General features: G+C 44.7%; 1 protein-coding gene across 1 annotated transcript in view; it reads left to right on the top strand.

The window, feature by feature from the left end:
- The window catches only part of CNTNAP2 (contactin associated protein 2), a 1,301,514-nt gene that overhangs the window by 905,266 nt on the left and 373,547 nt on the right, over nucleotides 1-22,701 (top strand). Inside the window, exon 12 of the mRNA XM_087820965.1 lies at nucleotides 5,472-5,591. Coding sequence (XP_087677091.1) covers nucleotides 5,472-5,591 — 120 coding nt within the window. The remainder of the gene's footprint in view (nucleotides 1-5,471; nucleotides 5,592-22,701) is intronic.

Raw genomic sequence — 22,701 nt, 5'->3', positions numbered from 1 at the left:
TAACAATAATAATAATAAATACAACGATAAATCAATGGTAATACAAGAATAAACTCTATGTTCTGCACACTCACAACTGTAAACCTACATTTGCCCACCCCTGTATCTCTTTCCAATGGAGAAACTTATTTTCTGAAGATGAGTTAAGCTCAGAAGGTGGCTTAGTTACGAAGAGGGATCAGGAGAGCCCCAGAGACCATCCTATTTTGAGTGGCACCAACCCAAACTGCTGTGAAAGTGTGGCCCCCACCTCATTCCACCAGCATTTTCCTTTCCTTAGAGTCTGCTTTCTACAAATAACGCCCCCCTGAACTGTTTTAAGAGCCACCCAAATCTGCCCACTATCCACAGCAATTCAGACTCCTGAGTGTCGTCCTTCCTGGGAGTATTTCCTGCGTTATATTCTGCCCTTACTCTAGCCGTTCCTTAATCAATGTGTTGTTGTTTTTAAATATGTTTTCATTGGTTTCAGAGAGAGGAAGGGAGAGGGAGAGAGGGAGAAACATCAATGAGAGTCATTGATCCGCTGCCTCCTGCACGCCCCCTACTGGGGATCAAGCCCACAGCCCAGGCATGTGCCCTCACTGGGAATCGAACCGTGACCTCCTGGTTCATAGGTCAACACTCAACCACTGAGCCACACCGTCTGGGCTTAATCAGTGTTTCTGTTTCCCAGCACGTTAGGCCTGTTGTACATCTTTACTGTTATCTTCTGCTCTTCTCTGCCTGTGAGCTGACAATCGCAGAGGCCTTGTTCTGTGTCTGCACGTGAGCACAGGTAGCCCAGGACCTTGTTGTCTCAGGCCTGGGCTGGGCGGGCAGAGAAGGCGGGTGTCATTTATTAGTGTTCAGCTGACTGATGGGTGTAACCTTCAAGGCCATATGGACCTTTCATGTTCATCCCAAATGTTGGACTTAGTTTTTCCATCTTTGTTACCTGTTGAATACTTCTCTTGTTAATCAACAGCACTGGGAGTACATGAGGTGTTTAATAAAATGTGTTCTTTTTTAATTTTTAAAAATATTTTATTGATTTTGAGAGAGAGGAAGGGAGAGAGAAAGAAACAGGTGTGAGATCGTAACATTGATCGGCTGCCTCCTGCATGCCCCCTACTGGGGATTAAGCCCGCAACCCGGGCATGTGCCCTGACTGGGAATTGAATGCGACCTCTTGGTGCATGGGATGATTTCCAACCAAGCCATGCTGGCCAGGGCATAAAACATGCTCTTAAATAGAGCAATGATGTTATTTTTATACAATTGTGATAGGCAGAATAATGCCTCTAACACCCCCCACAATATGCCTGTGTTCTAAACCATGGCACCTGCGACTGTCACCTTACCCAGCAAAGGGACTTCATGGTGAAGTTAAGGGCATTCAGGTGATATTATCCTGGATTATCTGGATGGACCTAATGTAACCATAAAGCTCCTTAAAGTAGAAGAGTGACAGTTAAAGCAGAGAATCAGAGTGACAGGATGAGAAAGACTCCACAGTCACCATTGGCTTCAGAGATGGAGAAATGGGACAGTGAGCCAGGGGATGCATGTCCATTCCGCAAGCTGGAAAGGCACGAAACTGGGCTCTCCCCTGGAGGTTCCCGAGGAAGCATGCCCTACCTGCGACTGGAACGTAGCCCAGTGAACCCCACATCAAGCTCTGGCCTCTAGAACTGTTAAAATAACATGTTTGTGTTGTTTTAATCCACCAAGCGTTTGTTTATTTGTTACAGCAGCCATGTGAAGCTAACACAGCAGTCTCCATCAGTTCCCAGTTCCCCTAACATGATGTTACACAGACAGCACTCAGTTTAATGAAAATGAGTAAGATATTTAGGATTTATCACTTTCTGGGTTTTTCACATGCTTTGAAATTCAATCTGATGTGCTCACCTGTCATTTTTGTGAATATCTGAGATTTACTTAAGAATAGGAGACCTTTTATTGGGGACTAGGAGGTACAACTGAAAAAAATTACCTTTCCAATACAGGTTTCCCTTATACTCTGAAAGTAGAGCAAGCCAAAATTGGTGTAAAGCCAAGAAGCAATTACCTTAGGACGCAATCTTGCTAACGGATGCACAAAATAAATGGAGACAAAGCCCAGATGCTCACAGGCACAGTTCAGAGCTGGAGCTTCATGCTGAGATATTGAGTGTAGTTCCCGGGAAGGAGTTTGGGGGGCCGCTCTCGCTCCTCGCCTCTCGGAGTGCAGGCGCCTCCATAAAGGCTTACTCACAACAATGCTGAATGCTATGTTCCCTCTTTGCCATTTTTTGGATGTCCTTCATTAGCAAAAACAGGCACTAATGTAGTGCAGATTGCTAAAGCAAAGTGGGGTAAAGCAAACTTTTGAAAGCAGGGAACACCTGTAAGCCAGTGGAGTTAGTGGGTCTGTTTATTTTGCCATGAGCCCAATTTCCTCTCTGATCTCCGGCAGTCTACTAGCAAAACTCAGCCACTGACCATGTAGGCGTGTGCTCCTCCTGGTAGCCAACTGAGCATGTATCAAAGTCAGACTAGGATGAAGAATCGGAGCCCTTTAGGTTTAGTTCTCAGTGCTTTTCTTAAACCTGCAACATGTTAAATTGTATGGAAGAGACAAGAAAAATACATTTTTCTAGACCCTGTCTTCAAGTAATTCAGTCTTGTTTAGGAAATAAAATTTTTGTATATGAAATTCAGTTAACAGTTGATCAAGCCCTAAATGGATTGTAATCAAGGTTTACAGTGCATGAGATGAGCCATGAGTGGCCTGGGCTGTAAAGAAAGAGACACCTGGACTGCAAGGGGCCTCCTTAAGAAAGGAGGAATGTCACTGCGCCCTAAATAATAATTATTACATCGATCATAAAAATTCTACCTGTTAAATACTTACCATGGCCAGGCCAGACGTAATGTTAAGCCACTGATGTTGGTTACCTCCTCCAATTCTCAAAGCACCATTAAATATCCCTACGATATCCATTCTCCACATGAGGCTAAATGAGGTCAGGAAACTTGGCCAGTGTTATCTGTGTTGCACCCTGTGGAGCCAGAACTTCAACCCGAGCCTGCTTGACTGCAGATCCCTGCTTCTTGCCACTTCTATCTCAGTAGTTAACTCTGACTGAGAAGGTTTATAGATTGAGAAACAGGCTTGCAGATGAAGGCAAGGCCAGGGTGGGTGAGCAATGTCCTGTGGCCAGCTAGCCTGACCAGAGTGCAGGGTTTACGTTGGCAGGTTGCTAACACCAGGAAGGATCTCCTGGGATTAAGGAAAGCCTTCCACGCGTGGAGGGTGGCCTGGGATATTATATCATAGATCGCGAGGAACCATTACAGTACACATTCTTGGAACGTTATGAAAGTAGTCTTTTAGGACTAGAATAACATTGGATAAAAGCATAATGTGGTGGGAAGTGAAGAGACACTTGGTGGGACAGTGGGTGACTAGGGTGATCGCTGCAAACCAAATCCCGGGTGGTAAGGAAAGTGACTGGGTGGCGGCGAGGGACTGAGAGAAAGGCTGCTTGTTAAATATTACAGAAGAAAGGTTAACGGTTTTAATGGCAGTTTGGCCAAAGGCACTTTAGAATTTGGACCTGACACTGTGGATGATTTTGAGCTATACGCAGAGATCGTGATGATCTGGAGAGAGGTTGTCCCAGATGAATAATGAATTTGTGGGTTTAGGGTGTTCCGAGCTCCCTTGCTTCCTGCCTGCACTCACCCGGTCCCCGTGTCCTGCTGCTCTTCCAAACGTGAATCAGTCGCATCTCCTCGGTGCTTTCTCATGTGCTCCCAGAGAGCTGGTCATCGTCAGCTGGCCCTTGGCAGCGACAGCCCGGATGCTCTCCTTACCTTCTGAACCACTTCCCTGGAATCAGCTGCTTCGCTACTAGGAGTTTTCTTTCTAAAAACCTACATCTAAGTGTGGCCTCTTCCTGCTTGAGGTCTGAAAATACATCGTCACTGCCCTTCACTTGGCAGGGTTTCAGAATGAGAGCAACCGTGAGGTTCTACCCAAATCAGACGGCGGGGAGACTGACAGTGGACGAATTCATCCTCGCGTGGCACAGAAGGTGTGTGGGTGCTGCTTCGCCTTCCCGCCGCACCCTCTGCCAGTGGCACTTTGTACTGAGCAACACCCGCATCGTTAGGGACAAACCCTGCTCCAAGGGCCTTATCCGTGTGGCTCAAGGCTGTATCCCTGTCGCCTGATCCACTGCTCAGCACGTCCTGGGTACTCAAGCAGTATAGGGTGTCCCAAAAACGTGTATACACACTTCAACGGCTGATTTCTATTACATTTTGAAAATGAAATGTATTTCAGTAAACGCTGTCCTTATAATTATTCAACACGTGCATGCATTTTTTGGAGACACCCTGTATTTGCAGAAGCAAAGGACTAAGTAAGTGGAAGGATTTTAGAATTGAGTGCAGCGTGTTGCTGTTGAGATGAACTAGACGTGGAGGCCTAACACCTTTGCAGAGAGGGAACTATGGGAAGCCACTGGGGGTCGGGAGAGCGTGGAGGCGGAAGGTAGGAAAGGACGCCCCAGAATCAGATCTCCTGCTCCCTCACTGAGCAAATAGCAGGTGCTAGGGGGACGGATTCAGATGCAGGGTACCGAGGCTCCGCCACTTGTGTTCCAGAGACGTGGATTTCCACCGGGATTCTCAGCTTTGTAAAGACATCTTTCATATTCCCACAGGCGTCAACAAAGTTTTTGCAATAATATTTTAGAAGTTCTCACTATGGAGGCGACATGTGAATGTCCCTTTTGTGCTTCTGAACACAGGCGCCATCTCCGAGAAGAGAAAATGTGTCAGGAGCTTGGGAGCAAAACAGAAAACAATGAAAAAGGACCTAGAATTCAATCACGTTGATGTCAGCTTTCTACACAAACAGGGTTCATGTAACTAAAGCACCTGTAACAAAATGAATCGGAGACAGTCCTTTCCTTTCTCTTGAAATAAAGAAAGAATAGAAATCCCATGACATTTATACCATCAATGCAAAAATGTGTGTATGTGTGTGTGCACATGCTTGTGTGTGTGTGTCCGTGTGTGTGTGTGTGCGTGCACGCGTGTATGTGGTCTCTTAGTTGATAGTCAAGCAAAGCAGACAACACTTACCTTGCAAAATAACAGCCCTTACAGTAAGAAGAAATCTATAAATAATTACAGATTAAGTATTTTTCAATGATCATGAGCCCCAATACAGCAAACATTACATTAATTTGACAATGTATTGATTTTTTAGACTATTTCCCAACTATAAAACCGTAGCAGGCACTTATTATCTTTGTTAGAACAGAAATGCTTATAGAGTAAAAAAGTAAACCATGAATTTAAACATAGAAGGATGCTCGTTCTAGCGAGAGGCTCCCGTCCCCAGCCGCCGTTAGCCAGTGTGATATGTTCCGGGGCGTGTGTCCGGGAGCCGTGTGTTCTGCGCTGTGCTCATGTGGGCCGTTTCTTTCCAGCCATCTATGAGCCGTCCTGCGAAGCCTACAAACACCTGGGCCAGACGTCAAATTACTACTGGATCGACCCCGACGGCAGCGGCCCGCTGGGGCCCCTGAAGGTGTACTGCAACGTGACAGGTAACAGCCACGCGTGCATTTCACGAGCATTGCGTTTCTGTATGTTGAAAATCACTGGTACCGCTGAAGTTTGTTTCTTCTGCGATTTCTATCACAACACATAATACACTAAACCCTGCAGGATTGATTGGGCAAATAAATGGTGACGTGTATTTAAAGCAGTTATACCTTCTGACACTATATTTAAAAAACAAAATCTGCCTTCTGACTATAACAATAAAAAATTAGCACTTGAGAAAAAAATGGGGTAGGGAGAGACCCCAGAAAGTGAACCGGCAAGGTGGGAGTGCACAGAAAGAGCTGGCCCAGAAAGCAGCCCCTGCAAGTACCTCGGCTGGGGGAGTGGAGCATCGCTGCTCAGCTCCCCGCTCTGCCCGTTAGAGGAAGCCACAGACCATGTGAGACTGTCCTCTGTTCCCTGTCGTTGTAGAAGGAACCCTTCTGGGTGCCGGAATCCCATTCTGGCAAAGGCAAGACTTCCTGCAGCTTTCATGAAAGGTATCTGCTTGGGGAGAGAACCTAGTTTTCCTCCTGTTCGATATTAACTTCCTGGGCTATGAAAGGAGAGCGTGGGTTCTTGCAAACCCCCACAGCGGCCTGTAAGACATACAGCTCTCTAAGAGCCTATTTTCTATCAGACACTGGGAGACATCTTACCCTCCAAACACCCGAGAAGAGTGAGGCATGCGCTGTTTGCTGGGTGTGAACTCCTGAGCAGTGTCATGATAAGGCTAGTGATTCCATAATGCCACCGCTAACTGCTACCTGGACCACTTGCCATGTGTCAGATAACTTGATGGCATCTTTACTCAAACTACCTGGGTATGTATCCTGGTTCTGTGGATCACCAGATATATAATCTCAGCCACCTTATTCACTCAATTAAACTCAATAAGCCTCAGTGTGTTTAACTGTAAAATGGGTTGATAATACCTGACTCATAGCATTATTATATGAATGAAATAAAATATCTACTTATGGTTCTTAGCATATTATCCAACACACATAGTAATTGTTCAGTAAAGGTTACCAGCAGTGGGATGTTATTATTTGTTGAAGGATTAGTGAGTTAAATAGCTTGCTTATGTCTTTCAGACAGGACTCAAATTCAGATGTGTGTGAGGCCCATGGTTCTGGAGGCTGGATAGGCTTCGGAATCATGCATGGGGCTTTTGTTTTGTTTTCTTCTGTTTTTCATGCAATATTACCGGCTCCAGCTCTGGAGACTGATTCAGTAGGTGTGCAGTGGACATAGGGTTGAGCAGGGAGAGTGAGAACCCTACACAGGCCAGCAGACCCCAGTGGAGAACTTCCAGCAGCCTCGGGACCTGGGCTGCCTGTGGCCTAGTCTGGAGGGGGAGTGCTGAGGACACAGGTGTAGGGTGGAAGGCACGTAGAGAAAACGGTAAAATGGCAGCTGTCTTCCCAAAATGTCCCTCTGTGCCGAGACTCTAAGCATGCCCCAGCGAAGGAGATTCACCCACCAGAAAGCTTGACCGGAGAGTTGTTTGTTAGACTTGTCAGTGGCCTCAGGGGCTTTCTTGTTCAACTTCATTTTAATCTTACTTGAACTAAAGTATAATCTATTTGAATTTGATTGAATCTATAAGAATCTTGATTTTGGCCTGACTCTCCGCATATATAGAATATAGAATATAGATAATGTAATACATGATGATATGTCATAGATGATAGATATATGATACATAATACATAACCTATAGTACATAATCTATAATACATAATATATATGTAATTGATATATGTATCAACTAAAGTCAACTATTAACCTCAAGGGAAATCAAGGCAACCTGGCTGTTCTTGGACAGTTATGCACTTACTTTAGTAATTTGCCTATACAGTGGTACCTCGGTTTTCTAATGTAATCTGTTCCAGAAGACCTTTCAAGTTCTGAAACGTTCGAAAACTGTACTCATTTCAAAAGAGAATTAGAAACCCACGCAACCATAATAAATACAGTTTTTTCTATATGAAGAACACATAAATGAAAGGCTCTCCACTTTCTGGAGAGATGGCCTATCTGTAAATGGAAGCCTTCGCTCAGAAACACAGATCCCCTCCTCGTCAGTGTCCCCCTTAAAGAGCATGGCTGTGGGTGAACGCAGCACTCTAGATGCAGTCTGAGCAATGAGGAAAAGAGTTCAACCTTCTTCAGCCAGAACATTTTTCTTCTGTCACCCAAAATAGTTATGGACATCAGTGTGTCAGGGACCCTTGAAGGCCAGCAGGCACAATGTGGCCTTTCGTCATCTATCAGCCCTTCCTTCATCTGGAAAGAGCGTGAATGTGGCACCATTAGGAGAGAGCAAGGTGCCACAGAGCTTGGCTTGGGCTGTTCCACTTCCAGGAGAGATATGTTGAAGAAGAGGAGGGAATGACAGCGTGACGTTGTCTGTGAAGACTTGGTGTATCACGCCATGTCGAGAGAAATTGTATATGCACCTTACTTTATAGCATTTTCATTAAAGAATAGAGCTTCCCACTCCTCGGGGACCCAAATGTAATTGAGCATTTATCACTGTTGAATATATCACCTATTTCAAAAACGGAAGCAAGACATCTTCTCTGGGGAAGTGGTGATGTCCAGGCAATGATCAGTCTCTTTCCTTCTTCCTACAAGGATACTGTGGGAGGCAGGAAAGTGTGTCACTGGTAGACAGACAGAGTGAACATTTTAAGGAAAGGGAGCAGCTCACGTCTCATGCGAGTCGGGGTAGAAACTGAAAAGAGTAGACTATTTAAGCTTACCCCTAGGATCTGTTTCTAGGTATTTTCATTTATACATTTACTATGTGCCAGGAGCCATGCTGTATGGGAATAAATGGATGTAGTGAATGCCTTCTTTAACCTGATCAAGGAAAAAGTCACACAAGTTAAGGAGGCACAGAGTCCCAAGCAAGAAGAGCCCAAAGAGGCCTACGCCCAGACACATCATAATTAAAATGCCAAAAATTTAAGACATAAACTCTTAAAGGCAGCAAGAGTAAAGCAATTTGTTACCTACAAAGGAGCTCCCATAAGGCTGTCAGCCGATTTCTCATCAGAAACTCTACAGGCCAGAAGGGAATGGCACGAAGTATGCAAGGTAAAGCAAAACAAGGATCTGAAGCCAAGATGACTCCATCCAGCAAGGCTATCATTCAAAATAGATGGTGAAATAAAGAGATTCCCAGACAAAAAAAAAAGGCTAGTTTATCATCACCAAACCAGCATTGCAGGAAATGTTAAAGGGACTGCTGTAATAAGAAGCAGAAATAGAGAGAATGAGAAACATAGGCATAAAGAAATAAAATGGCCATAGATAAGTACCTACTAGTAATAACCTTAAATATAAATGGATTAAATGTCCCAATCAAAAGACATAGGGCAGCTTAATAGATAAGAAAACAAGACCCAACACAAGTTGGTTGGAGTGTTGTCCCATGTACCAAAGGATCATGGGTTTGATTGCCAGTCAGGGCACATACCCAGGTTGTGGGTTCGATCCCTGATCAAGGTGTGTACAGGAGGCAACCAATTGATGATGTTTCTCTCTCACATTGGTGTTTCCCTCTCCCTTCCTCTCTATCTCAAATCAGCAAAAAAACAAATAAACATCCTCAGGTGAGGATTTAAAAAAAATAATAGCTCCTGAATATATGGGTTGAGTGACTAGATGAATTATAGTGCCATTTGGGAGATGTGGAAAATTAAGGGAGGAACAGATTTAGAGGAATTTTAAGAATTCAGTCCTGACCTAGTTAATTATGAGACGCCATATGCCATCCAAATGGAGATGCAAATATTGCAGTTGGATGAGCCCCCAAAAAGATGTTTGGATTAGAGATATAAACATGCTAATTGTTAGCATATAAATACATGAGAAATTAAAACATCACTTCGGGGTGGTGTGATCGGGCGGGAGGCACCTCGGGCACCAGCTCGGAGGAACTGGATGGAGTAGGGTTTCAGGTGATGCAGTAGTGTGTAGGTGTGTAGGGAAAGGATGGAGAGGAAGGGGGAGACGAGTCTAAGAGCATTGTGAGGAGGAGTGGGTCTTGGTGCGGGTGATGACGTGACCGCTTGGGTCCTGGGGAATGATGGAAACACTTGAGGGTGGAAGTGACAATCCATCACAAAGTATATAATGTGAGGCGCTGTCCGTGATGGATGGCAAGTCCCAGCAAGTGGGCTGCAGGGAATGGGGCACGGCCAGCAGTGATGAGCCCCCCAAAGCACCTGCACAGACAACTTTGGGAGCCATGGGATAGGCATTTAGCCCAAACTCAGGACGCAGTAAAATCTTCTGCAGAACAGCTGACCTGTGAGTTGAGCCTTGAGGAACAAGTGGGTGTTATGGGGCCCACAAATGGGGGGAAGGGAACTTCTAAAATGCTATGAGTGGGATGCAAAGCAGCTGAAACTTGACCATGAGGGGAGAGCAAGCCATGGATGACTCTGTATTTTTAAAGTGTGGCTACGGCAGCTGCAAATAGGATTCTCCAAAGAGGACCCAGACCTAAAGTAGGGAGGCAAGTTAGAAAGCCCCTGTTAATCCAGGTGTTGAAACTGAGATTGGAGGTGGTGGCCTTCGGGTAGGGAGAGGATTGATCTGACGGATGTTTAGGAGGCTGCGTGGGCCAGGCTGTGGCTGGTGAGTTAGGAGTTGAGATGATTGCCAGGTGGGTAGGCCAATGAGATCAGGCACATCAGGAATGGGCGGGCCTCTCTGTTGTCTTCAGTGCCTGGAATTCAACCTTGTAGAGCTGGGCTGCAGGCAGATGCTCTACAAATTCCCTGCAGGACTGTGAGCACATTGATTCATCTCTTTGTCTCAGTTTCCTTGTGAGTAAAATGTAGGAGCTGGCATTAGTTGATCTTTACGCTGCCTTCCATTTTTAAAAAGGGGAAAAAATTCTATTATTACCATGGAACATGAGAGAGAAAAAATCACTACTCGCAGTCAGATAATTTAGAGACACAATCCTCTTGCCTTGAAGAAGTTTGGATGGACTCGTTTCCTGACCGAGTTTGACATTAATTGGCACTCTTTATTTTTTAACATGAGGCAGTTCCTGGACTGTGCAATTCTTTTTTGAACTCTCTGCAGTTCAGAGCTGCGTTGCTCCCAGTCCAGGGGGTGCCCTGAGTGACAGAGCGTTCCGAGTGCTGTGCACTTGACATTGAGGAGAGAATATAGTCATCGAGTCCTTTTCAGAAGGATCCATCATTCTGTGCGAGCCAAAGCCCGGCTTCCTCCTCAGATCTTAGGGGCACATTATAAAATGTGGTTGTGGTCATCCCCACCTTCCCTTTCCATTTTTATAATCTCCCTGAAAATTTGGTGTTAGAAATACAATTTTTAATGGATTTCTACTAGGATATATTTGTAATATTTACCTCTTTCCCGTGTACATTTTTTCTAACATTGCAGCTTTTTTCTATTTCCTTAAGATGTTTACTGACACCTTCACCTAGAAGCCTTGAAATTTTGTATTTAAAGCTTCATTTAGTTCTTCCTGCTCAATGATTAATAACAACAGCAGTAGATAAAGCTTGGCCCAACCTTTATCCTTGGACGCTTTCTGCTTATCCCTAAATCAGAAGCAGTGTTTTTCTTAATATTCAATCCTTGAATTCATGTTCTGTATTATTATTTTTTAATGTTTTACTGATTCCAGAGAGAAGGGAGAAGGACAGAGAGAGAGAGAAAATCAGTGGGAGAGGCATTGATCGGCCGCCCCCTGCACGCCCCCTACTGGGGATCGAGACAGTAACCCGGCATGTGCCCTGACCAGGAATCGAACTGAGATCTCCTGGTTCATGGGTCACCACTTAACTGCTGAGCCACACCTGCCGGGCTCTTTATTACTCGTTTTGCTTTCATGTTTAATTTTTTAAAATTTAAGTAAGCACCTGCAAGGTAGCATGGGAAGTTTAAAGCCCAGATAAGGAGCACCTCCTGTGCTCTCTCTAGCACAAGTTTTGTAGTTTTATCAAAACACCATTAAATTCGTTTGCATAATTTGTGCCTTATAAAGCCCTGGGATTTAGCTGATCAAATTCTATTATCCTCTGTAATGGTAAAAGCTGTGCATGCCTTTTTAATCTAATATTCATAGAGAGTGTGTTACTCCAGTTTCTCAGCCCTCACACTCAGAAGCATCGTTTTCTTCATGGCTGTGCTTCTCCAAGTTTCAGTAGCGCAGTGTGGGTGGGTGAAGTGGGTCTCTGGGGAGGGACCCTGGTTCTTGTGGAGAGAGTAGCATGGACCTACCTGGCCCAGTCCTGCCCCCATTAGCTGCCCCCCACCAGCAAAACAAAGCAGCCCCTTCCCTATCATACTCATTTTCTTAGCATCTTACAGTAACACCAGTTTATGACTCATGGTGCCCGTGGGTCAGGAGTCCCAGGTTAGCTGCTTGACGCTCAGGGCCTCCGCGGCTGAAATGAAGGGCTCAGCAGGGCTCTGATGCGCCTGAGGCCAGGATCTCCCTGGGCACGCAGGTTGCTGAGGGAGAGAGAGAGAAACATCGATGAGAGGACCATTAATTGGCTGCCTCCTGCACGCCCCCTACTGGGGATGGAGCCTGCAACCAGCAACCTCTAGGTGCACGGGACCACACTCAACCAACTGAGCCACACCAGCCAGGGTACCGACATTTATTCTTACCCTTTGACTAACAGTGCACATTTAGTTGGTAAATTATTAAACTTTATTATTTGTCTTATAATTTTTTAAATATTGTTTAATCTAGGACATTTAAAAAATATAGATAGGCAAAAATAAGAATTGCTTTCCAGCAGAGATAAGAATTACGTGTTGGGAAATGTGTGATTAAGATGTTGTATTTTCTACTTGGAGCTCTATATACCATTGAGGGCAAACTAAACGCCAGGCAGCATCCCAAAGAGATGACACACGTTAATGCATCCTGTGCTTCACGATAGCCCCACAAGGCTGGTGATGTTACCCTCATTCCCAGTTTTTTTCCACTAGGAAACCAAAGCTCAGAGAGATTAAGTCCTAGTTCACACAACTAGTAAGTTATGGTGATTGATTTCCTAGACAGGCTTCATAGTTCGTATGTGTGTGCCTGCATGTGCATATATACGTGCGTGGGTGTGCATGTATGTGTGCACAGGTGTGCATGCATGCACAGTCACGTGTACATGCAAACAGTACTGGTCATTTTGGGCTCTGTAGTATGATTTGCAACATGATTTCTGAAGTGAGCCTTCCTTATTCAGACCCTTTTATTACTATCATCAGAACTCCCTTACTCAGCTCCAATTCGTCACCTGTGGCTTCGACAGCATCCTTGCTATCAACTATTTACTTGTTAATTGTCCAATAAAGGCCTTGGGGTTTTTCACCAGAGAACACATTTTCAATGAGATCAGTATATAAACCACGAGGCAATTAATGTTTGCTCTTAATTTAACTGCAAGTGTTTTCTCTAATATTTTCCGAGAGCTTTATCAGATAACGGGTATACTTCCGTGTACCTGGGTTAACCACCCCTCAGGGTTTGCGCCTGACTTAGGGTAACTTAAATTCTAGCCCCGAAATCTAGTTGCTTTTTCTATGTAAAATCTTAAACTGAACCTGACCAAGTTTGTTTTGAGACTGTAACAGGGTTGGAAGGAATCGCATTGGGCATCACCTGGGATATTTAAGGAGGTTTCTCACTGTGCCTCGGCCCCCCCATTTTGAAAGGAGATCTCTGTAACTGAGAGCATGCTCGGCCCTCCTGTCCTTGACCAGGGTTATTAACATTCAGGACGGGCTTGGCTGCCCTTCTCTCCCCTTCCTGTCCCTCTGTGTCACAAGCTGATTCTCTGATGTGTTCGTGGCCCAACGGGTATGCCTCCAGTCGCTGCCTTTTTCCATTTTATTCCCTACGTGCATCTTTATTTTTTCTCACTGGTGGCACCTGTCTCCGGGCGCAGCTTTACCTCCCCTGTCGTTAACCTGCAGGCGGGACACCCGCTCTAGGCTCCGCAGTCCCGCCTCCTCTTTGCCCGCCTTTCGCGAGCCATCTTTGTAATAAACCTTTGTGATTGCTCAGCGGCTCCCCTCCCCGGCTCGGCTGTTCCAGCTGCTCATAGTCACTATAAATCTCAGATTCAATTCTGCTCCTGCAGCTCCCCTGGAAAGTCTAGGTGCCAACTCACTGATCAAACGCGGCCGCAAAGGGCTCTTCCAGGCAGATGAGTGGCGGGCCCGGCCCCCTTCTGGGTTCACGCTCGGCGCCGCAGTGCTGTCCACCTGCCCGGCCTAGACCTGCTCACCGTGTCAGTCACTGCAACAGGCTTATGCTACAAAAGTCTGCAGGTGACCTTCAAACTTTAAACCAAGAAAGGGAGAAGGAACTGTAAGAGGCTGAGGCCCACACCGTGGGCCAGGGGCCAGGAAGGGCGTGTGGGACGCCGGGCGGGGTCCAGGTGAGCAGCTTTGATCTCTGGCCGGCCCCTCACAGTCACCTTGAGAGCCCCCAGGATGCTGCCCAGAGGCAAATGCACCCACCTGCAAATAATTTTACTCACCTCCCTGAACAGTATTTTAAACCCACTGCCTTTTTGGTGATTTAAAAGCACTGAAATTGCTATGAGATCACCCTACTTGAAAGCTAAGCCTGGCTTCACTTTGTCCTTAACTGGGGACCACTGCCTGGTTTCCCATGACATTTGGGGTCCAAACCTGTCAGGCAGAAGGCAGAGGAAACCTCTTAGAAAATCCAGTTAAGGTCAGCTCATTGCTTTGAGAGCAAAACCAGAAAGCTCGGGAATAATCTCGCGCCTATTCGCTAGGAATTTTCTTCTGGAGAAATGTAAGGTCAGTCCACCTGAGTTTGCGTCTCTCCAGACCCTCTGTGTTGTTCCATTTTGTGGGTCTCCTTTCATTTCCTCTAAGGACACCAACTTCCATGTCACAAGGTCTCTGGCAATTTTTAAATTATTTTTTAAATATTTTTAAATTGATGTAGAGAGAGACGAAGGGAGAGGGAGAGAGAGAGAAACATCGATGAGAGGAAATCATGGGTAGGCTGCCTCCAGCACGCCCCCTGCTGGGGATCGATCCGGCAACCTGGGCGTGTGCCCTGACCGGGAATCGAACCAGGGACCTCTTGGCTCATGGAGCGACGCTCAACCGCTGCGCCACACTGGCCGGGCCCCTGGTAATGCTGTTGGGAGAACCTCCTCTAGCCACTAATCTCTCCTTTTATCTTGAACTTGATATAATCGATGCCAGTAAGAAAGTTGAATAACAAGCTGCCCAGTGTCACCTGCTGCCTCGCCTGGCAGGTGTCGGAGTCCTGCTTCCCGGGCCTGACTTTAACGAGAAGCCTGAAGCTCCTGGGTCCCCTCCAGAAATGCTGCCACGTGACAGCGTTTGGCTCCCTTCCAAAGAGGGAGGAAATAACTGGAATGAGATATATCTGCGGATGGACTTGTCACAATCTCTTTTCGCCTCTGTACACGGAGGACTTTGTCAGGCTGGCCTCCTTTCACATGGTTATTAATCCTAATAATCCTAATTAATCCTGTTTTCACTCCTATTTTGAGCCAGAGAAATCAGCATTAAAAAGTGAGACTGGCCAAGAACTTGCTGTATCATCACCATCACCATCATCATCATTACTATTATTATTATTCTTTTGCTTTTATAGATATAACTATTTTATTGTTAACAAACCTCAGTGTTTTTCCCTGAGTCCACCTTTGTGCACGCACTGGCCCAAAGAAATACGGAGTTTGCAGAATGTAGAGGAAAATAGTCTAATACTGAGTTGGCCAATACAGAGGAAGGGAGCTGATGCTCCAGAAAGCCCAACTCCCCGATGATGTGTCAGTTACAGATAATATAGGGCAAAATCATAAGACACTGGGGGTTAGGAGTTCGGGGTCATGCTGGGACCTGATTATCAGAGGTGAGGTCAGGGTAATAAATCATTTCTTCAGATATGAGGACAGTTCTGAGGTTTTTTTGACATCCCTCTGTGTGATGTGATGGGAAGGTAGCCAGGGCTCAGTTCCAGCTGGGGCTCAGGAGCTGAAACATAACTGAGGTCACGGTGTTATCTTTAGCTTGCTAGAGGTCTGTGTATAACCTGGGGTAGGTAAGAATCCCTGTGAACACCTTGGGAGGGTGTGTGTGTAATTTGGGGCAGGGGAGAACCCTGGTTAACACCTTGGGAGGGTCTGTGTATAATTTGGGGCAGGGGAGAACCCTGGTTAACACCTTGGGAGGGTCTGTGTATAATTTGGGGCAGGGGAGAACCCTGGTTAACACCTTGGGAGGGTCTGTATATAATTTGGGGCAGGGGAGAACCCTGGTTAACACCTTGGGAGGGTCTGTGTATAATTTGGGGCAGGGAAGAACCTTGGTTTACACCTTGGGAGGGCCTGTGTATAATTTGGGGCAGGGGAGAACCCTGGTTGACACCTTGGGAGGGTCTGTGTATAATTTGGGGCAGGGGAGAACCCTGGTTTACACATTGGGAGGGTCTGTGCATAGTCTGGGCTAAGGTAGAGCCCCACTTGCTCAGGGCTTCGTGTGTGCTATGGATTTTTGTGATTATGTTGTTTATCTACACAATACAGTTTTGGTTGTCAGTAATTACAACCTTGTTTAGATATTTTTGGTTAGTAGTGGAGAGTAAAAGGAAATAATCTTAGCTATTTAAATGAGGAGATTAGAAAGAAGTTGGATTTGGTGGAGAGTCATTGTTAAAACCAGTGATATTTCCTTCCTCCCATTTCAAGGCCTGGGCAGAAACCTTGTAAAAACATTTGGATGGTCTGTCATGGCCCCACCAAGCATCTGACTCTATCGCAGTGTCATCAAAATGAACTTTTGGTTTCAATTTAATTTGTCTTTAGCTCTACAGAGCCTTATTGCCTTATTGATTGCTCTTGGGTTCATGTCAGTGTATAAAGGGAAAAACAAAACAGTGTCCAAAAGTCGTCAATGTGTGAAGGTTTTCTTTGTCAGTATTATCATATCGTGATGTTTTAGAGACAGTCTATTAAAGATGTTCCAAGACTATAATAATCGTGCTTCAAAGGGGATATTAATTTCTGTGTCAGACTGGGAAAATATTAAGTGTATAAACAATTCCTAAAACAGAAAATTCATGGAAATTTTATAAGCATGAAAATCTCAACTTTTCTTTAACAAAGTTGCTGAAGAGAGCACTCATTTATATCACAAAATTATTGTTTTCAACACAAATGTAATTCTCCCACCTTTTGCCTTTGTTGAGCTTGGAAAACTCACAAAGTCAATGACCTTTAAATAAAATTCAAGTCTAGTTTCTTAGTTTAATTTGCTAATTTAATTTTGTTTAATTGCTGTAGTTAACATTTCTGAACATATTTAATAAGCAGGAAAGAAGCAATTCTGAAATATTCCTGCAAATCAGCCTCTTTTAACATAATCTTTTTTAAAAATATTTTATTTTATTATTTTTTTTAAATATGTCTCTATTGATTTCAGAGAGAGGAAGGGAGAGGGAGAGAGAGAGAGATAGAAACATCAATGGTGAGCCATTAATTGGCTGCCTCCTTCGGGCCCCCTGCTGGGGATCGAGCCCACAACCTGGGCATGTGCCCTGACCGGGAATCGAACTGCAATCTCCTGGATCATATGTCGATGCTCAACCGCAAACATGATCTTTATGTCAGCATTTGGACTCCCCAGTTACTTTAGCAGCTCCTTAATTGACATGGTTCCAAATCTCTAATTCTGGATATTATCTGTTTCTTTTTTTTTTATGTGATGAATTCTGTGACATGATTAGCAGCAATTTTAATTGTAGAGATGATATAGTTATGGTCTGTCAGAAGTTAGACAGTGTGAGTCAGTTTCCCAGTCATATCCAACATCTATGTTTAGCATTCTGTTACCCCCTGGACACAATGTTTATAATTTTAATGTTTACCTAAGTTTATACAATTGTTCATTTATCCCTTTAACTAATATCTTTTAGTGTATATTATGTTCCAAACACCAGGTATACAATAATAAACACACGAGACATAACATCTTTTTGTGTGAGCTTACAGTGTTATAAATATGTATACAATTATTTCAAGTAATTTAGCATAGTATTATATCAGTGGCCAAGTCATTATTATAAGAGACATTGAATCATTTAAATAAGAAAAAGTTATACGTTTATTAATGTGCTATTTATAATAATATGTGATGGATAAATTATTAATTACCTTAAGTCAAAATCTCCCAAACTTCAGAGATTTGTAAATGATCTTCACAAGTTTTGCAAAGCACACAGAACACCAAGTTAATTATTCAATATTTTTCTTTGAATCGACTCATTTTTAAAAACTTATTCTCACTCAAAGCAACAATAGCCATAAAGTGTTGTGTTTAATATGCTTAATGTTTTTCCCCCTAATGTGCAGCAGAAACGTGCTCAGCTTACCGTCTGGAACAGAGCAACAGACAGGTTTCCAGAGGGAGAGCCCCGAAAATCTACTTCGCACGTAAAAACTTACACACGCGAGGGGCTCCTTAAATAAATACTCCTGAGTGATCACAGAAATCAAAATGACAAAGCACAGATATGTAGACATATGCGTCATCTGAGATACATGGAATGTGGTGTGAAAAGGTGTCTTTTTAAAAATAAATAAAATAAAGTTACTCATCACTTAAAGAAAAAGAAACTCTATATATATATATATATATATATATATATATATGTATATATATATTCTCTTTGTGATATAAAAGACGAACTGGGACATTTTAAGAGAGAAAGGAGGCTATGAAAATTTTGTAGCGTATTAAACTTAGACATTTATCAAAATTCTTTGCTAATAGACGTGGTACTTGCGCAGGATTTTGTAACAGCTTCTCGTTCCAAAGAAGCGAGTACACAGAGCTGACGGGCAGCGGTGACGATGCGACCCGTGGCGCCGGGAGCCGGCCGCGTGGCCCCGGGTCCCCTCGCAGCCGCCTGCGAGGCGCGTAGGCTGCGTGCGCTGGTGGCGGGTGACAGCCGCGGCACTGAAGCGGAACCCGTTCCAGCGGACCCAGCCTGACCCGCTGTGCCAGCCTCCGGCCACACGGCCGGCCACGCGCCCTCGGGGAGGCTCAGGGCTGGCGTGCGGGGCTGGGGCATCAAAACCCGCAGATCAGCTCCCAGTGGCTTAGGAGAAACTTCTGGAGACAGCGGAGGAGCCCTTTTTAAGAACATCTCTATCACCAATGCTTTTATAGTCACCGAAGACCACTGTGGGGACATCAGTGACTTCAGCTGCGAAGCGTTTCAGGGGAGTTGGACTGTGACGCTGAAGAAATTTGCGGAAATAACCAATAGCCATTTCGTTTCACTGTCTCCAAGTATGCACCAGTCAGATTAAATAAAATTAAAAGAGCTCTTTTAAGATGTTCTGTTTTTCTATTTTAATGGTATATAAAATCGTAGTGTATCTTAAATTCCGTGACCTCTAAATTATGAAATATGATAGTATATTTTTCAGCGCTAGCTCAGCTGTATACATATAGTGGCTCTTCTGGAAACGTCTCTGGGCTCAAGTCAGCATCCTTGTAGAGATGGACAAATCTTCATTTCTTTACTCCCCTGTGAAGGAGCATGGTAGGAGGTCATCACTCTTAGTCTGAAAGATGTGATGGATGAACTTAAAGGATATTTTCAAATTCTGTCCAATAGTAAATGGAAAAACTAGAAGTTTTTTGTTCATCAGGTATGATAAATAGCCTTTTTTTTTTTACCATATAGTCAAACCTGTTACATGGTTTGTATATAAAAAAGCCAGTAGAGAAATTGACATTCTGTAAATGAGATGAGGGAATGAAAATGTCATGTTTGAATCTGTAAATGGAATTTCCTAGAAGAGCAGGTTGGCAGAACCATTACTGTTTGGGGGGAAACTCAGGGCTTCTTGCCTCCTGCTCAGCTCCGGCAGATGCTCCTTGGGGAGAAACGACTGGTGTTGCAGAGCCCACAGAACAGCATGCAGTTTACTGCTCGCCCAGGCTGCTCTGCTCCGGCCTCGGGGGAGGCCCCGCAAACCCCTCTGAGGCCCATCCCAGCTCCCAGGCTCAGGGGACAAGGCTGCTCCCGAGGGCCTGTGGCTTCTTGGTACACAGCCAGAGGAGAGACTGATAGATGGGGGTGGCCCTCGCTGGGAATCTCAGGGACCCTCTCTGGGACCTGTGGGCCGGCTGACTCCCAGCAGTCTTTGACTGTCCCCACGGGACCTTCTGCCTGCACTTCCTGTTGGACAGAAACACTTGCATGAAGTCCCATTCCTGCGGTTGGATTTAATGTCATATCCCCAAATGTCTGTCACTTCCAAGTCAGGAGCAGCTAGCTGTTCACAGACCTGGGAGGACTGGCTAACCCAATTAAAGCTGGCAATTAAATTATATTATTTTAAATGTATATCATTACAGATTATTTTATATGCTGCTCAAATTATTTAAAGCCACATAGAAAATTAATATTATTACAATGAGTTAGGAATGAAATAACTTTGGTGAGCAATTTTATATATATGCAAAATTTTATTTGTATGATTTACATTTCATATAATATAATATAAATATATAAACATATAAGATGTGTAATACATAACAAGTTATATAAAACATTAAAATTATATATAATTACATGTAACTAAGTATATAGAATAGATAATTTTTAATATAATTACTTATATAAAATTTTGTGTATATATAAAGTATGCATATACAAAATCACTCAAAGTTATATGTAAATATGTAAATAAGAAAATTAAATTATAAAATGTAGCGTAATTTATATATATTATATTTCATATACTATTGATATATAAATATAAAAATCTGGCATTACTGCTAGGTGTAGGTAATGAGCAGAGGTAATTTGAGACCGAGCTATGCAGCATATAATCTGCCCTTAATAAGTTTAGGTTTGAAATAATTGACCAATTTATTTTTAATTATTTTCTATGAAGTTCTTGTGTTTTACTCCTCTAAATGAATATAGAGAGAGGAGAAAAGGAGGGAGAGGGTAGGGTAAAGAATGAAGCAGGAACATCACAGACGCGCCCCCCGCGGCATCGCCTGTGCCCTGCCCTCCGCCGCATCACCTGTGCCCTGTGTGCCCGTTGGCTGATGACACAGTTGTGCGGCTGGTCCCTGCACGAGGACGGCAGTCAGGGCTGGAATCAGACGCAGACCCGCATGGCTCACTCGTGTCTGCGTCTGCGGAGAGCAGGGCGGCTTTTGCTCACTCACACAAAGCACCGTATGGGCACCTGTGACCCAGCTGGCAGAAACCCACTTTCCCCACCCGGGCAACATAGAGTCTAAAGTCACACACACAGGAAGTCACGCCGTGCGCTAGGCATCGCCTTTCCCAGGCGCTCTCAACACCCAGGGACACTTCAGAGCAGAGTGGTTTCAGGGGTACTTTTTGGGGGGAGTAGAACAGGCACCACAGGAACTTAGAGGAGCACCAAGGAGAGCCGCGGGGAACAGAGCAGCTGCAGCAGGCCTCCCCTGGCTCACCCGGGCGCCCAGGGGTCAGGGTCACGGCCGCGTCTCACGAAACACACGCTTCCACTGGATTCATAGCGGGCAGCTCCAGCGCCTGAGAGCCGGCACCGAGGCGAAGACGTTCCCAGACTCTTCAACTCAGAAGTGCTGTTGGGACGACTCCTGCCAAAAGCTCAAGACTAGAGCTCACAATGCCTTTGTCAAGAGACATCTTATACCTGCACTTTTGCCAGCATCGGGTTGGCAGGTCTTCCCCCGCCCAGATTTCCCCTGCCGGGTGCCGCAGGCAGCTGATGGAAACGAGAGGCTTCCAGGGCCGGCTTCTGCTTGGCTGAAGGTGCCTACACTTCAGCCTATTTGAAATCTCTCAGCTTCATTTTTGAACTTGATAGAGCTTGGACTTTGTGTAACCCTAGAGATTAAACTTCACTCCAACCCAGAGCGTGACTGAAAGCCGGACTTAGAGAGTTGGAAGTGTTCTGGGGGAGAACTGTCCATCTGAAACGCAGGAGCAAAGATTTATCGACACTTGGCGCAACCCTGCCAGTCCATTCCTCGCTGGCCACCTCGCCCTGCAGGCAGCACGTCCTTCGAAAGACAAATAGGGCTCACGGTGGCATTTCACCCGGGACCTCATGATAGAGAACTCGATACATTCGAACGCACACCATAGCATTTGCTTGGAATTATCTTACCTTTCTTTGTGTGTGTGTGTGTGTGTTTTTTCCCTTTCGTATCAGAATTAGAGGAGAAAATGGCATTATGTGAAGGTAAAGCTATCAGGAGCCAGAAGTCTTGAACTGTTTCTTTCTCTGCTTTCTGGGTGACTGTGAGACTGTGGACAAATCAATTTGCCTTCCTGGGCCTCTGTTTTCTTATTTATAAAATGAGAAAATTGAACCAGGTCAAATTGAAGCTAACGTCTTCGGACTTGGGCCCACCCTAATCCAGTATGACCTCATCTAAATTTGATGACATCTGCAAAGACCCTATTTCCAAATAAGGTCCCATTCGCAGGTTCTGGGTGGATGTGAATTTTGAGAGGACACTTCCCAATGCAATACAGTAGGTTCGCTTGGATTCAGATATCTCAGGTGATACCCTGATAGTGTTTTTGAGTTTTTTATGTTTGAAAAAAACTTTATACTTGTAACAGAAGATGAAATAACTGAATTCGGGGATTTAGGTACACCTGCACAGGAAATTACGAATGTTTGTCAGATAGTTTATATTCAGATCACCATTCTCTCCTTTGCAGGAAATTAGAGCAGACCCTGGACATGGGTGTGTTAATCTTCTTTGTCATTGTAGGGACCTGTCCCGTGATCTGATCCATTCTTTGGAACTGTCATCTCTCAGTTTCTTCCTAGGATCCTTAAACGTTTCTGGTCATTTTTCTTCCTTCTTTCTGCATTTTCACTTGTCAGTTTCCTGGAAGGGTCAGCAGACTTGCTCTATGAAGAGCCACCGAGTAAATATTTTATGTTTTGTGGGCAATGCGGACCCGTCACGGCTGTGTGACTGCCCGCGCAGTGTAGTGGCGGACAGAGACAGCAGGGCCGCGTTCCAATA

The sequence above is a fragment of the Miniopterus natalensis genome, chromosome 10 (genome assembly GCF_054644295.1).
Source record: "Miniopterus natalensis isolate mMinNat1 chromosome 10, mMinNat1.hap1, whole genome shotgun sequence".
Lineage (NCBI taxonomy): Eukaryota > Metazoa > Chordata > Mammalia > Chiroptera > Miniopteridae > Miniopterus > Miniopterus natalensis.
Note: the sequence above shows the minus strand (reverse complement) of the source record. Positions and strands in the feature narration are given on the sequence as shown.